This window comes from Corylus avellana, chromosome 2 (assembly GCF_965113065.1).
Source record: "Corylus avellana chromosome 2, dhCorAvel1.hap1.2, whole genome shotgun sequence".
Lineage (NCBI taxonomy): Eukaryota > Viridiplantae > Streptophyta > Magnoliopsida > Fagales > Betulaceae > Corylus > Corylus avellana.
The window spans coordinates 1,412,129-1,428,432 of NC_142491.1; the positions used below are offsets into that span (position 1 = coordinate 1,412,129).

Sequence of the window (16,304 nt, forward strand, 5' to 3'; positions counted from 1 at the left end):
TTAAAATCGTACTTATTGAAACCATAATCCCAAACGGACATTAAGTGATATATATCTGACTCACTCAAGGAACTGCGATAGAGGCTCACAAGCTTAGCTCTAAGCTAATATGAAATAGTAAATTTAATTATTTAATTAAAAGTAATGTTAAAAACTATATTTTTATCCTACAACTATTATAAATTGCTGACATAGTAGCCTTAACCAACCTTTAAATTTTTTTTTTAACAATGATTTATTCAAAAATTAATTGACACTGTCACTTCAGTATTATAGGATAAAAATATGGTACAACTACTCCCTCATTGGTAGTTTTAAAACTATTACAACCAATGCTTTTGGAATTTAAGAAGATTATACTAGAAAATTTAGCAAAAGGTATATTGACTATGAGAGCCCTTATTAGGATGTGGTATAAAACCTCATTTTATAGCATTCAATAAAAATTTGACACATGAGTTAAAAATATCAAATACAATGGAAATTAAAACTTCGAATTTTTAATTCAAATCAATTCCTTGGACCTTTTCATTTGTTCTAACGACACCAACCACCCACCTCCGAGCCCTCAACACTGGAGTCTATAAAACGAACGAATGGTTTTATTAATAAGTATTTTGTCAAGATAATAAAAATTACTTGATATAAATGGTTATATTATTTTTTGGTGTTTTAAGTTGATATATCTACTTTCTATTGAAGAATGCAAAACACCAAATTTACACAACGACATGAAGTTATACAAGTAACAAGATATTCAGCGCCACATCAATTTTGTTACGATGCAATCCTACCAAAATCTTTTTCTGTGCCAATTGCTATTTTTCCGAGCTTAGAGAGGGGTGAGAGTAGGTCCTAATGAACTAAAATATGAAATTAAAAACCAAAACAATATTTCAGCAAAATATAAATGCTAATTGATCAATAAAGATATGCAAAAAATATTCACGTACTATAGGCTATAGCAAAACATAAGGAAGACATCATGACCGACCATGAGATGAACAAGGGTGTTAATGAAACTAGGAAAGGAAAACAAACTAAAAGGTCTTTACAAAAACGTTCAGACATTCCCCACTAAAACAATCTCTAGAATTTGTTCATGTTAATCTTAAGGACTCACTAAGAGTGAAGAAAAATGTTAGTCCTATGATTCGTTTACAATCCTTTGATAACTTGTTAATACGAGTCGGCATGTGATTTATGACTAATATTACTCAAATTACATGCCAACATGTGTTAATAAATTATAAAAGGAAAAAAAAAAAATCGGTAGGTATAGCGTTACTCGAGAGTGAAACACATAAGGCAAACTTTATAGGATTCGAACTTCTAGTAATTTTTTGTTAAGATTACTAACAATTTGAGCATGAAATAATAAATATGACCATATGAGGGAGCTATTATAGGACTTACTTATTGGAGCAAAACCTGCTCAAAGAGGTAGACCCCATAGAGGCCTTCTTGCGTAATTCTAAATGTCACCCCATGTCTTCTTTATATTATCTTAACATTGTTTTGATTTTTAAAATCACTATTAGATTCAATTAGTTTTCATCCGACAAATAAACCTCACAAAATAAGAATTTCAGCACAATATATCAATATTGTAGAGATTTTTATTCAGCTATGTATCCTATCGATGACTTATTGACTTCTCAATATATCATAAGGTTGCTTAATGTGTTCCATTTGACTTGTTGGTAACAAAGAGATAGTAATCCCAGGTAGCGTAGACCCACCAAGAGCTTCCTACACCACATGCACTAAGAAGAGTCAGAAGACCCTTAACCTGACGCGTCCAATGAAAATTCTTCTCCAAACCTCACAGTCACAGTCCACGCTCTCGCCGGTCAGACCGATTCCAACCAATCAAAATTCAAGACCTACCTAAACCCGAACGCACACAATCCCCACCGCCAAAAGAAACCAAATAAAAGTCCATATCCTTTCCTTCTTCGAAACAACAACGGAAAGTCTCCCATTTCTTGCGTTAACCAAAAAAAAAAAAAGCCTTCTTTTATTAGTTTCGGTTTCGCTAAAACTCAATCAAAATCCAAAAACCCTTCGATTTCTCTGAAGAAGAAGAAGATGAAGAAGATCTTCGGCGTCAAGAAGGAGAAAGAGCCTCCTCCGTCCATCAACGACGCCTCAGACAGGGTTCTCTCTCTCTCTCTCTATGTATATATTGTTTGTTTAATTATTGTTTTTGTGCGCGTTTGGTTCTGGAGAAAGCGTGAGAAATTAGGGGAAAGGAAATCGGAATTGTGAGTTAGGTTTTTTTTTTTTGTGTTTTTGTTTTTCGGGATTTTAAGTTGGAGAGAATGATGAGATTTGAGATGTTTGTTACAATGGCTGTTCCTTGGGATTCTCGGTAACCAAACAAGGGGCTATTGTAGTATTTTGAAGTGATTTTGTTGTCGATGTGTGTGTGTGAGTTGCTGCCTTGCTGGATCAGTGTTTAGGATTGTTCAGGGAACTTGTTTCTGAGTTGCATATAATTTGATTGCAATAGCTTGGTAGTTCAATGGAAATACATTTGTGTTGTATACGACAGTGATACAAATGAAAAGTATGAAAGGGAAAGGGTCGCTAAGTCATGGAGTTGTAGCAAGAATGACATCAAGGGGCTCTCATCTTTGCGTGTAGATCCATCTTTGAGCTGTTGATGTAGAAACCTAGTGGAGGGGATTTGCTTCTCGGCAAAACTGATGGACACTCCATGGGCTGGGAGCTCTGTTATGTACTGTTTGATGGCATTAGCACTGTAAACAATGATGTGATTTCATTTGCAGCTTTGATCTTTTTCCCTTACTTTTGAAGCTTCACCTCCCAATTAGTTTAGGTGGCAGAAAATTGGTGCTGCACTCATGAAGCCTTGTCAACTTTAAGCCCATATAGTGAACTATAGTCTTAGTAAAATGAAATTTTTTTTGGAGGGAAACATTATTAAGCTGTTGAGTATCCAGTTATTAATTTTGATTTCAGTCATTGTTCTCTTCTGAAGCTAGATGAAGTTATTTCCTTTTCCTGCTATGTATGGTTTTTAAGTCGAAAATGGTGATGTAGTGGTCAGCTTAGAGTATGATCCGATGGTGTCAACATACTTTGAAAAAGAAGAACTATGATTTAGATATTATGTATGATATTCATATAATGGTTGTAATTCATTTTTCTGCATAATTTTAAAAAACCTATTTTGGTTCTTGTGAAATCGATTGCCTTATTGTTCCATAATCTGATAATCAATCTTTCCTTAGTTGTATCTCTATGGGTTTTTCACTTGGACTGATGGCTGAATTATATGCTTTTCCAGATCAATAAAAGAGGCGAAACAGTGGATGAGAAGATCAAAAAGCTTGATGTTGAACTCAGTAGATATAAAGAACAGTTAAAAAAAACAAGACCTGGTCCTGCTCAAGAAGCTATTAAAGCTCGAGCCATGAGGGTTCTCAAGCAAAAGCGAATGTAGGTGCCTCTTCTTGTGTCATTGCCTCAATATTTCAGTTTTGTTTGCAGATGGAATTTTGTGTGTGCTAGTATTTATATGCAACAGTTCCTCTTGAAAGAAATATCCTAGCATGAGAAGGTTTTTATCATTATTTGGATCTTAGGTTTTAGCATAGCTTGAAAAGCTTCGAATTTGATGGGGAATCCTTTCAAGCAAGTTTTAATGGGTAAAGAGCTTGAATTTTAGTGAGTTTGTTTAACTGGATTAAACTATTGTTTTTTTTTTTTTTTTTTTTTTTATAAGTAAAAAAAAAGGTTAAAGACACAATGAAGAAAGGTTAAATATTTCAAGTTATCATAATGAAGACTAAAGGGGCAATAGGTTGTATGTTCTTTCTTTCCTTTCTAGCTAGGTGTTTTCTCATGTATACTTCCTGCGTACCCGAGCGTGACTTACACTTCTAATGATATCTCGATTACTTATTGAAAAAAAGAAGAGGGAATAGGTTGTTATGGTTTAGAGATAAAAGAGGTTTATCAAAGACTTGAGACAAAAGTTAAAGATTACCAGAAATATGATAAGCAAATGACCGGAAATATAATAAGCAAATGAAGTAGTTATATATGCAATAATGCTAGGAGGTAATAGGCGTTAATGGAAAAGGAGGATAAGTTTTTTAACTTGATAACTTGACCTATGCAAGGATCATTCCATTTTCAATCACTTGACAAGGAAAATTTTGCCATCTCTTATTGGACAACTGCATGATGTTTAATTCATGATTTCTTTTTAAGAGGTACAATTTGGTCTAGCTATGGTCTTACTTTGGTCAGAATACCTAGTGTTTTAGGACACTTCAATTTTGGCAATACAACTGACATTGGCTTTATGACTGACATGAAACCTTTTTTTGACTTATTGGTATGTTTTAATTGGTTACGTGAATGGACTAATCTATATTTCCTTCCATCTCACTGCTCTTCCAAAGTTCGTGCATAACATTTGGTCCATGATCTAACTTTAACTTTCGCATTTTCATAAAGTTGTTTATATCATTGGTTCACTAACAGGGTAGTTTTGGATATTATGGAATCATTGTAATGTAGGACGTTGCTATGTTTTCTAACTATCAACACCTTGGTGCCTTTTACTAATATTAATGTGAGCATGTAGTGCCCTTATCAATTCCAAAACTTATGTCCTACTTCTTGCAGGACTTGCATTAGACTATTCATGGTTATCTAGATATAGGTTGAAGAAACTTATTGCAAAAAAGTCATTCCTAAAGAGTTCTTGATTGATTTGTGAATATTCAAATTGATAATGAGATGGTCAAAGCGAAGACTGAGCCTATTTTGATTTTTAAAGTTATTTACTTTGTTGAAATATCTGTATAAAAGTATGCTATACAAATTCATGAGTATCCCTCTATTTCCCTCCATGATTTATACAATTCATTAAGCTTTTGAACAGGTATGAAGGACAACGGGACATGCTGTACAATCAGACATTCAATCTTGATCAAGTTGCCTTTGCTTCTGAGGGTATTAAAGATGCTCAGCAAACTGTATGTCCTAATATCATTCATTCGTTTATGAATATTGTTCATTTTAAAAAATTGACCTTATCGAGCCCTAATGGTATAGCCATCTGCTGCACTGGCCTGAACCACAGTAAAAAGTATATCATGCAATTGAGTGGCTTTGTACTTAAAACACTGTAGGGTTCTTCACAGGCTGACTTGGGCTTAAGATTTGTGAATAGTGTTATTACGTGCCATCCATTGCCCAGGAAAACGCAACGGGATATTGGGTGCATTATCTGTAGTTTGTAATTATGTTTAATCCATTTTCAGAACTAGTGCAACTGAATGTTATGAAATGGGACACCCTGGATACTTAATCTTTGTTCTATATTTCTGGACTTGACCATATTATTGCTTAATTTGTGCTTTTTACCTATTGAATTATTACGATAATATAGTTTCATAATTTGTCATGCAATTTTTATAGTCAGACACATGTAAGATGTGATTTACAAATTTTAATCTGTTCTCAGCTTTTCTCTTTAGATGAATAATCAATTTGGAGTAAGTTTATAGTATCATTTTGAACCAGTTTTTGAAGTAGAAGGTTCACTGTATGGTACATCAAGTTTGGCTGTACTGGGGTTGTGCTATATTCACCTTCAAACATTGTTTTTCTTGGTAGCGCCCCAAGGGGCATGGTTCACGACAGTTCAGACGGAGCTTTATCTGTACCCTGATGGGAACCTGCTGCCTACCTCATGAGAGGTAGGGGACGGACCATTTGTCACTAGGGAGGGATTCTTCATAAATATATGTTCAATATAAACTCTAGACTCGTACACTCATTCCCTGTCCATTTAGGTTTATGAGAGAGAGATGCCCTGGAAGCATGATTAGGGAACCAGATAGTTAAGTTAATACTGTATTTTGTCATAATTTGATTTTTTTTTTCTTTTCTTTTCTCTAGATGACAGCTTTAAAATCTGCAAACAAGGAGTTGAAAGGAATGATGAAAACTGTGAAGATCCAAGACATTGATGTATGTGATCTTCTGATGTCTTTTTTTCCCTACTTGATTTCCATTCATAACGTTCAAGAATTTCTGGTGCTGACCAGATGATTTTTTTTTATAACTAGAACTTGCAAGATGAGATGATGGACCTAATGGATGTGAGTAGTGAAATTCAAGAGACCCTGGGTAGAAGCTATAGCGTGCCGGATGACATTGATGAGGAAGATCTTATGGGTGGTAAGCTTTTATATTACCTAAAGGCTCAAATGTTGGAGGAAATATTCTTTAGGATTGTTTACAGACATTATAGGATGTATGTGATTTTAATTTGCCAATTAACTCTATTTGATGTCAGAAGTATTCTATTCCTACTAATTTTTGGTGCAGAGCTTGACGCTTTGGAAGCCGACATGGGAATGGAAACTGAAGCTGATGGTGTGCCTTCCTATCTCCAACCTGATAAAGAACATGATTTGGATTCGGAACTCAGCTTGCCTTCAGCACCCATAGGACAAGCAGCCGTACCAGCTGGCAGATCCAATGCCCAGGTAAATTTCGTTGAATTTTTTTTTTTTTTTTTTCTGAAAAAAAGAGAAATAAATTGATGCAGGATATTGACTTTGTTTGACAAAACTTTTTCCTTCTCCCTTTTGTTTTCTCTTTTGCAAAACAAAAATATTAACAATGTAAAACATGACACTCAAAATTACTCACTTTTATGTTGCATCAAAACACTTTTTTCAAACAAAAAACAAAAAGTACCCCATAAAAAAGCATTAACAAACGGAGCCAATTCTCTTTTTGGTGAATCGTCCAAAATTGTGAGAAAGGAAAGGCGTACTGATTAACAAAACGGGTGGGATCTTTGGCTTGTATGGCTGTTGCTGTTTGGTCCTGTTGTCACATTATTATGTGAGACTACCGCTATTTTTAAGTTGGACGGAGTTTTCCTCTAAATTGGACTTGAAGAAAATTTTCAAACTTGGTCTATTAAACTGGCATTTGTCTTACAAGCATGCTCACATGCTCGTAGGAGCGGCATTTATTTGTGGGTCATACCCGAATCCCACATGCCTCTGAGTCTCATTTATTAATTCTTAAACTTGACACTGGCAGGCTGAGGACGAACTGGGTTTACCTGCTGTCCCTCGGGCATCCCTTCGTGGTTAGGAATTATTGCTGTCTATCCGAGACTCGTGCATTGGTTTATAATTTGTGGAAGCTGGATGGAGCAAGCTCTTGTAAACATTGTGCTGTGCATAATTGGCTTGATTGATATAGTATTTCTTCTTTTGTGGTTTTTTGCCTATTTCACGTGCATTGGATTCTCATCATAAGTTACTACTATTTACATATCTTGTAATTAAAACCCAAAAAAAAAAAAAAAAAAGAAAGGGGAAAAGGAAAAAAAGAAATAAGAGAAAACATGGTGTAGTCGACTGCATAGGCAAGCACTCTGCATTTGTTTGATTCACTTGTAAGAGCAACTATGGGGACTTGTCTCGTGTTTTGGAAGGAGGTGAAAAGGAGGGATATTGTGCAATTCTATTACTTTTAAGTAATGCTTGAAAGCATGCGTTTTTCTCACAATCATCTCTGTCAATTCACCCTTTGATTAGATCAACCGTTGTTTAAAATAATAATAATAATAATAATTAAGGTGGATTGGCATTGTCACATTAGGAAGGTGAAACAGTGGTGAGATAAAAGTGTAATGTTTTGCATTATTATTATTATTATTAATGAGAAATGTTAAGACATTGCACTTTTACTCTACCTTAGTAATGCTAAATACTCGACTTTCATTTTGCTTCCATATAATTGAGCTGATGCGGCAATGTTTATAAGACTTTGGTTTTTTTTTTTTTTTTTAAATGAAGGCTTGCAAATTACACCAAAGCTAATAACTTCTCTCCAAAAAATGTCATAAAACTCTGAGGGATTGGGATATGGATTAGGATCTCTCGTTAACATCGGACTAAATTTCACGTAATTCAAGGCAAAATATGAGAGAAAAAGTGTAGGGCCTAGGGATGTCGAGGCATGTGAGTCTTGCAACTCAAGCTGTTTGAAGACGTGCCCCAAGCTTTGTACCCCTCTCATTTTCTGCACGAATTTCTTAAAATTCAAGAAAAGAATTCTAAGAGATTAGAATTACACTCCTACCACTTCAAGAAAGTTCCTTTGTCATGCAATAATGAAGACTTAAAGGCAGTGTTTGCCAACGGACCGATTTTTCAAATAGGTTCTTGACACCATAGCAGATAAGACTCAAAGCAGTGAGTAGATGTGGGAGACTGTCTTTGGGCAGAGGTGAGGTGTGTTCAGAGTGAGTTCACAATGAGAAACCGTTTGGCTTAAGCCAAACATTTTATCTGCTGTGTAAAAAATATCCTTCCAACCCAAACTTATTTTTACCCAACCTCAAGTGTTCTCTGCATACTTTGGTTAAAAATGAGTTTGGGTTGGAATGATATTTTTCACGCAATGGAGAAAATGTTTGGTTTAAGCCGAACGGTTCCTCACTCTGAACATGCCTCACCTCTGCCCAAGGACAGTCTCCCACGTCTACTCACTGCTTTGAGTCTTATCTGCTACAATATCAGGAACCTATTTAAAAAATTGGTCTGTTGGCAAACATTGCCAAAAAGAGAAGCATATCTAGAGTCAAAATCATGATAGAATTTAACATGCATGTGTTAGGGTTCTTATGAAATAAGGCTAGCAATTTTTAACATGATCCATAAATTTAATACAAAATTAACAAGTTACAGTTGAAAATATGGGTTGGGTTAAAGTTAACTTACAGTCTTATATCCATACCTCAACATGACCCAACATTTAGAACCGACATTTTTTGACATGACCTGTAAATTCAATAATGATTAACCTATATAATCTTATATTTATCTTGACACCATCTTAATCCAACATGCGAATGCAAATAGCTGGCCTAGGTGAAACAAAGTTAATGGCAAACCAGTGTATCTCGTGTTCACTCCTGTCTTATTCAAGGAGACATATTGTACAATAAGCACAAACGCTCAATAAATTGTAGCGCTCATGCACCTTTGCCCCACGCTACATTGGAAAAGAACACCAATTTTTTAGTGCAGAAAAGAGATGGGTACATGTTACATCAACGCTGACTTAATCTGTAAGTAATGCAGAAAAGAGATGCTGTTAAAACTACAGATCTTCTATAATTTTTTCTACGGTCCATATTTAATTTCAACGATCTTCTGTAGTTTTTTTTTTATAACATCTAAGCCAAATCCTTCATAGATAAACACAGATGCTCGTGTCACATTTCACTTCATGATAAAGATAAGTTACTAGAACATAAAGTACTACAAGCCTTCTAAAGACTACAGTTCATAAGTGGGACAGAAAGAAATGGCTATCAATAACATGCTGTAGCTAGGCTGCTGCATCCGCATCAAACATAATGCAGATGAAGCAAAAGAGCCACAGCTTTCAGGGAATCAACCTAAAAATCATGATTCAGCATTTCAGTCTCAACTAATGTCAAGTTTTCCCATATCTAACATCTGCCAAGTAGTGTCTACTCTAGTTGCGTCCGCAGCCGGACTAGACCCAAAATATGTGCTAATCTTGTTATCTGGGGATTTTGCAAAACAAATCTTCAATCTCTCAAGTTGCTTCTTCAGAGACAGATATTGACCTGTAACAAAAAAGGTCGACATGGTACTTAGAAAAGATGCCATCTCATAATTTTGGTCAAGTAAGAAGTATAATACCACTATCAGCATCTTTTGAAAGGAATTGAAATGAGAAACCAAATATATAAGCAACTATTGAAATCCTAAATCCTGGAACGTAATCGCATTGATAGTTTCTCATGCTGTTTAAGTTGCAATTTCCAGAAAGAACTCTGAAACTCCTACAACAAAGCTGGTATTAATAGTAGAAAATACACTATTCCAGTTCAATCTCTTCCAAATATCATCAAAATATTGAAAATACTAACATGTCCAAATTGGGTGTTGTTAATTGTGGCCATAGTGTAAGGTTGTCAACCATCCGTCTTAGACAAGTTCGAGAAAGGTACTGCCAGCTGTCCCACAGAGAATCAAAGGCAAATTAAAGACACTAAACTGCCTGCTCCAGCCAGGGGTGTGCATATTACTGCCCCAATCGACCCAACCCGAAGATTCCGACTTCCAACACGTGTCGGCTAAGGGATCAGTATTAAAACTTTTGATTTCCAACTTGTCAGGTTGGAAATCAGCAATAGGTATTTGGGTTACAAACAACCTGACCTTGTGTCTTCATATGTATGCATGAGAAACCCTAATCTTTTTCTAACATATTCACCTCTCGGCCCCTCCGTCTTGGGTTTTTCAATGTTTATGTAGTAGTATTTGCCGGTGGTGCATGTTGGTCTTTTGAGGCTTTTGGATTTTGGGCGATTGGGTGTTCATCAATGGTGTGGTGGTGGTTGACAAGTTGAGGATTGAGTGTTTTGACTATTTGGGTGCAAAATCTGGAGCCAGTTGCTGCTAGATTTGACGGCAGGGATCCGCAGCCAATTACTGCCATATTTGGTGGTAGGGGTATGAGATCTAACATCCCCACCGCCAATTGCCACCATATAATTAAAATAGGAATTATGAGTATCTTCATTAAGACTAGAAATTTCAACTAGAACTAGTAACTTCTATCCCACCAAGCATAGGTCATTCTCTCTCCCTCTTGGAAAAGTTTTCTAGCATATCAAAGTTGACAAAGTGAACCCATGCTGCATGCAAATTAACACTTACCAAAATTAAAAAATGTCATACACACGAGAGCAAATGAAATTTCAGATTAAAAGTTATCCATAAACCATGCCCTTTCCATTTAACTTCCATCAATAAACTTTTCTTCTGAATAATTTAAATGTAAGCAACAATTTTGTCCAATAATGTTTTCTCATTGCATAACAATGTATTGCCTAAGATGCTTTCTTCAATCATTTGAATGTTTCAGATAAGATTTAAAAAATTTATCAAAATTTATTAACATGTGAAGGGGTTAAATCCTTGGCTACCAATTACTTGAACCACATATGTCATGGTGTTAAAGGCAAAAATTAATTAATTTCATCCATCCAATTTAATCAAAAAGCTTTTTAGATTTCATATCAAAAGTTAAGTTGTCTGTTATGTGAATGCTCACCATGAGTGGCACATCTTGTCAAGAGGATTGCGTAAGTTTGATAAATGCTTGATGATGGCTCCTTTTACTTTCATCATATATAGTTTTATTGTTAACACCCAAAACTCCTTTCTTTCTTTTCTTTTTTTTTCTTTTCTTTCTTTCTTTCCTTTTCTTTCAGTTTTTCGTTGGAAGTAAATTATCCTTTGGATTGCTGTTACCTGAAACCACTTATTTGGAGCTGGCATAGCAACTTAATTAAGTCAGAAAACAAATCGGGCTTTTGCTTATTTAACATATATTATAGCTAATCGAAACTAAATGTGTCTAAATTCATGAGATCATAATATTGTTATAAAAATGCTTTGTTTACAAAAGTTGATTGGAACTGATGTTGACCACACCAAAGATTTTTTAAAACCCTTTTAATTAAAAAATAGCAAAATTTATATCATTAGAAAGATAATGAATTACTCAAATTCTGTCCAACTTCTAATCAGGAAGTCCAAAGCACAGTGACCAAATGCATACTTCTTACACTGCAGGCTGTGTCTAACCTACTTTCAACTTGATAGTGTTCAGTCAGGCAAGCTTCTTATTGTGTAAACATCCATCATTGATGAATTACTCATGTCTCTTAGAACTAATCATCCTCACTTAAAATTAACATCTTCCAGACGTTTTTAGGAACCTTTTCTACCACTTCTCTCATTTGGCACTCCACTTCAGGAATGGCATTCTCTGATTGTTTTGAATGATAAATTTAGTTTTTTCACTAACAGATGAATAATGCTGCAATGATATTGGTTTCATATGATTAAACCAAAAAGCTAAAAATCAGATATGCAAGTAATCTCATTAGCTCTCAAAATAGTCAAGGGTCAAATGACTTTGGACTCTTGGAAACCATCCCTTAATTTCTGAGTTACCCATAGAAATCAACAAAAAGATATAACAACTTACGCTCCATTATTAATTTTTGTTGCTGCAGTCTGGACATCTGCTCCTTTAATTTGCAGTTTTCCATGGACAAAGACACACGTTGCTGAAGAAGAGCAGCGACTCTGACTGCCAATCCTGATTCCAGAGTCTGCATAATGTGAAAGAACCCATTCAGTTCCAATAGCTTTCATGAATATTTCATCAAAAAACAGATATGGAACTAGAAAATGAATGTGCATGATCTATAAGATACAAAGACCAGCAACAGAAAATAATAGATCGGTTTCAAGTAGTAAATTGGTTGCCATATTGAACTGCAATGATGCCACAAGCATTAAAAATGGAGGATCTAGCCTAAGTTACAGATGTGGCCAAACTTCAAAGCATTAGAGATAATGAATCCTCAAATAGTGATGAAAGGGGGTATTATAACATGGGAATTGGAAAAGGTATCCTTGGTGTAAATATTTGACTTCTACTTTCTGGATGCACCTACATATGTACACTTAAAGCTGATTCAGATCGTCTTTCTCCTTTAATTTTTGGCTAAAAATAGCAGCACGTATGTTACCACATGCAACATAATTTACCTTAGAAGTTTAGATAATCTTGGTGACATATAGTATTTATTGTTTGAATAATGAGACAGCCCTTTGCATGTCATCCGAACAAAGACCAGTCTGAGTATACTTGAATATAAGTAGCAGACAGTTCCATATTATCTCATTTTGTTTTCCTCAAAGTTACCTGCAAACCATCTACAGTTCTTTCCAGTTCAGCAATATACTGGAGTTTACGAACCCTTGATCGCTGGCCAGAGTGCCTGTAGAAAGTCATCAAACCAGTCAAATTTTGAAAAATGCACAGAGGCATAATCAAATTCAAATGGGCATGTATAAAAACACTTAGGTGGTTGAATGTCAAATTTTATGGATTTATCATCAAATACATATGAAAATTGTAAAGGAAACATGCGTATATACAAGGGATATAAAATGATATGGGCAGTGATGGACTTCCATGGTTCTTTTCCAGACATAACCTCATTTATTACAAGTCATCCAAAATTGAGGCCCAACAGCACAAGGCTATGATACTGACAGTGTAGTTACTCTCTACCAATACATATTAAGTAGAATGTTTTTTTCCCAGAATCCACATTCCCAATTCTTGGATACTTCATAGATATATCTATATAGACTTCTTCAAGGGAAAGAACAAAGCTCATCTTGACAGGGCATTTTGGGACCAAGATGCTTGTAACGTCATTAGATTAATGACAGTTTATTAACTACAGAATTGACTTTTCCCTGAACTTTCCACAGTTTTTATGACAATTTTTTTTATTATAAATACTGAAAAGCACTTCAATGTCTATATGACAAATTTTGCACATTTGATCCACTGAGCCTTCAATAAATTCTAAAAAAATTCAAAGCTCCCTAACTGCACAGTGAATACAAAAGGTTGTTTTAAAGATTAACTGCTACTACTACTCTTCAATTAGCACTTAACTAACTGCTTTCGCTCTCTCTCCCCTCCCAGAAAACCCATTTGAAACCCCCCCTCTGTGAGCCTTTCGGGAGGAGGGAGGCCCTCCCTTCCCCACCAACCCCCCCCCCCCCCCCCCATACCACTTTTTTGGAAGCTAGATCTACCACCGCCCGGAAAACACCATCAAGCACGCAGCTCCCCCTGGCCTCCCCGCCCCCTGATCCACCACAAGCCTCCCTCATTTCTGTCCCTCCTCCGGCATGAGGCTCACATACCGCCCCCCATTGGCAGCATCATATCTTGTTTTCTCTCCCTCCCCTCCTCTGCCACCTACTATCTCCCTTCATCTCTTTCCTCTTCATTTTTATCTTTGCTTTAGGAAAGTTGGAAGCCAGAAGGTGCAGAACGGTTATCACTTGGCTGTTGCGGTATGCATTTCAAGAGCAATGCACAAGCAGCCAAATTTAGCAAGATGTTGGTAATATCTACAACTACCAGAAATCTAGAATCACCAAAATGACACACACACACAAAATAAACATTTCTATTAACAGAAACTATGTCCCTAATTAAAACATACTACTAAAATAAATATGTAAAGCACACATCATATCACTTTTTGGCCAATACATACTTGAACCATGCCTGTGATAGCAAGTGAAGTCAACAAATTAACAAAGTGAGTTTAGATTCTAACCCTTTTACAGGCTTGTTCTCTGTGTTTAGATCACCAACTGAATGACAATCATCTCCTTTCCAATCAGCGCGAGTAGTTGCAGAAATGTGAAGATTCCCATCTACATAATGTGTAGGTTCCTGAGAAACAGATTCAGACAATGCTGAAACTATGGCATTCTCTACAAATGTTAAATTGCTTTTTTTCCGAGGGGAATTAGGACCATAGGTACAAGCTGATTCCAAACCGTTACAAGTCTCATTAACAACTGAGTTCTCATCATCTCTATGCAAAGCCAGACTTGGGAACGTGTCTGCAAGGGCATCCAAAAGCGCAATAGAGTCGCTAACTGATCGACGATGGTACATTCCCTTGGAGTTGGAATCTGGGCCACTTAATAAGTCATCAAGCCATGTTGGCGGCTCCTCAGGGATGGAGATTTGGGAGGAAGACTTATGGTGCTGTGGAGCAACAGATTCATGAATGCCAGCAATGGGTTTCTTCAGGATTGGGCAGCGTGGAGGAAGGTGAGCTTGCCTTGACATTGTGAACTTAATTTACAGGGTGCTGGTTGGCTTCTCATTATTTACCATGATTAAACTTCTTTCTGTCTCTTTTATGACCAAAACAGAAGACAACATTTTCGTCCCTCTATAAGCCTAACTTACTGGAAAAAAACTTTACAAGAGGAAAACAAAAATTATAAAGTTGAAAGAAAGAAAAAAAAACCCAAAAAAGGACACAACAAAAGTTTAACTGAAGAGAAAAAAAAACAATTATTTGTGCGATAAAACTTAGAATGAAAATTACCCAAAAAATCAACAACAACAAAAAAAAGATAAAACCTTCTTTGCAACATTACAAACTGCACGCTTACAATCCCCAAAAGAAATAATAGCAGAAAAAGTACTACGAAATAAGTTGTTCTCTAGAACAATCAATGGGAGTGAATACTCAATTGAATTTTCTTCTTCTTTTTTTTTTCTTTTTTCTTTTTTTTCTTTTTTTTTTTGTCATTTTTCTAGTATTTACCATTAAAAGCAAGTTTTAAGTTTTTTCTTTTCTTTCTCTAATTCTGTCACTATTGGTTTTCGGTTGTACCACAATCAGAATCCTGAGATACACTCCAAACTCTGTATTCTTTTTCTTTCATTCACTTTCTTAGCAATCAACAGGAGGACAAGAAATTCTTCACAAATTCTGTCAAGGTATAAGAGTCCAAAAGCCTCCTAAAGCAACTTATGATAACAAAGCACCAGAGGAAAAAGCTACATTCAACATTTAATAGGAAAAAATAATTAAATATATCAAACTTGAAAGAAAAAAATAATAATAATAATAAAATCAATGCAACAGTTAACACTACACAATAAGAATCTAACTCTACCAGGGATTGAAAATAACCACATAAGATCCCAAATTTACAGGACAAAAAAAACTTTACAGAAACTTAAGATCAACATAAATTGTTATTTACAGAATGAAATCCCAACCAGGTAGCCCCAAGTGAAAAAACCCACAACCAAATCAACTCTTTTAAAGAAGAAAAAGAAATAAAATTTAAAAATCCGCTGTTTTGGAGTAGCAATTGTCCTTTTTTTTTTTGTTTTTTCTTGAGGAACTTTGGCTTACCTTTCCTTTTCTGTTTATTTCTTCAGAAACAAGGAGACAGAGAGACAGACAAAGGGAGAGGGTGAAGGATGGTATACATGAAACCACAAATCCTTAGCACATGAATCCTTCAGTTCTGTTCTGTGTGTGCGTGTCTCTCTCTCTCTCTCTCTCTCTCAGAGTATCATATTGCAGTGTCTCTCCCACTTGCTGGGTCCTGGGTTAACAGGGTGACAAAAATGTACGGATTGTTGGGGGCGTGGGTTTTTTTAACTTTTAAAAGCTTAGGTCTCGTCAGCGTTCAGTTTGTGGCGAAAAAACTAATACTAAAATAAAGTTTTATATATATATATATATATATATTGCAAATAAGGAAATAAAAATGCTAATGGTCAATACGTTTCTTATATTTGGTTCATATTATCGTACA

The 16,304-nt window shown here is 35.5% G+C and overlaps 2 protein-coding genes across 3 annotated transcripts; one reads left to right on the top strand and one right to left on the bottom strand.

Annotated features, from left to right (window-relative positions):
- The first annotated feature begins 1,979 nt into the window (after window positions 1-1,979).
- VPS60.1 (SNF7 family protein) lies at window positions 1,980-7,291 on the top strand. Its single transcript, XM_088513924.1, has 7 exons — window positions 1,980-2,160; window positions 3,317-3,468; window positions 4,925-5,018; window positions 5,947-6,018; window positions 6,117-6,228; window positions 6,379-6,539; window positions 7,108-7,291. The coding sequence occupies exons 1-7, from the start codon at window positions 2,092-2,094 to the stop codon at window positions 7,159-7,161; spliced, it is 714 nt and encodes a 237-aa protein (XP_088370050.1). The 5' UTR covers window positions 1,980-2,091; the 3' UTR covers window positions 7,162-7,291.
- Window positions 7,292-9,273: 1,982 nt separating this feature from the next.
- LOC132167587 (bZIP protein) lies at window positions 9,274-16,084 on the bottom strand. 2 transcript variants are annotated; one of them, XM_059578597.2, is made up of 5 exons: window positions 15,896-16,084; window positions 14,285-14,941; window positions 12,841-12,916; window positions 12,115-12,241; window positions 9,274-9,676 (listed from the first exon to the last, which is right to left on the bottom strand). In XM_059578597.2, the coding sequence occupies exons 2-5, from the start codon at window positions 14,806-14,808 to the stop codon at window positions 9,510-9,512; spliced, it is 894 nt and encodes a 297-aa protein (XP_059434580.2). In that variant the 5' UTR covers window positions 14,809-14,941; window positions 15,896-16,084; the 3' UTR covers window positions 9,274-9,509. The 2 variants fall into 2 exon arrangements, with proteins under 2 accessions (XP_059434580.2, XP_088369003.1); XM_088512877.1 differs by having other exon boundaries at window positions 14,285-16,084.
- Window positions 16,085-16,304: the final 220 nt, after the last annotated feature.

What these genes read in the sequence shown, in the direction of transcription:
- LOC132167587 (XM_059578597.2), bottom strand. Translation starts at nt 14,808, where the DNA reads ATGTCAAGGCAAGCTCACCTTCCTCCACGCTGCCCAATCCTGAAGAAA. An exon ending in GAGAACAAGCCTGTAAAAGG is followed by an intron (nt 12,917 to 14,284) that starts GTTAGAATCTAA and finishes GACTTTCTACAG; the next exon opens with GCACTCTGGCCAGCGATCAA. An exon ending in GAACTGTAGATGGTTTGCAG is followed by an intron (nt 12,242 to 12,840) that starts GTAACTTTGAGG and finishes CACATTATGCAG; the next exon opens with ACTCTGGAATCAGGATTGGC.
- VPS60.1 (XM_088513924.1), top strand. Translation starts at nt 2,092, where the DNA reads ATGAAGAAGATCTTCGGCGTCAAGAAGGAGAAAGAGCCTCCTCCGTCC. An exon ending in TTAAAGATGCTCAGCAAACT is followed by an intron (nt 5,019 to 5,946) that starts GTATGTCCTAAT and finishes TCTTTTCTCTAG; the next exon opens with ATGACAGCTTTAAAATCTGC. An exon ending in TGAGGAAGATCTTATGGGTG is followed by an intron (nt 6,229 to 6,378) that starts GTAAGCTTTTAT and finishes TTTTTGGTGCAG; the next exon opens with AGCTTGACGCTTTGGAAGCC.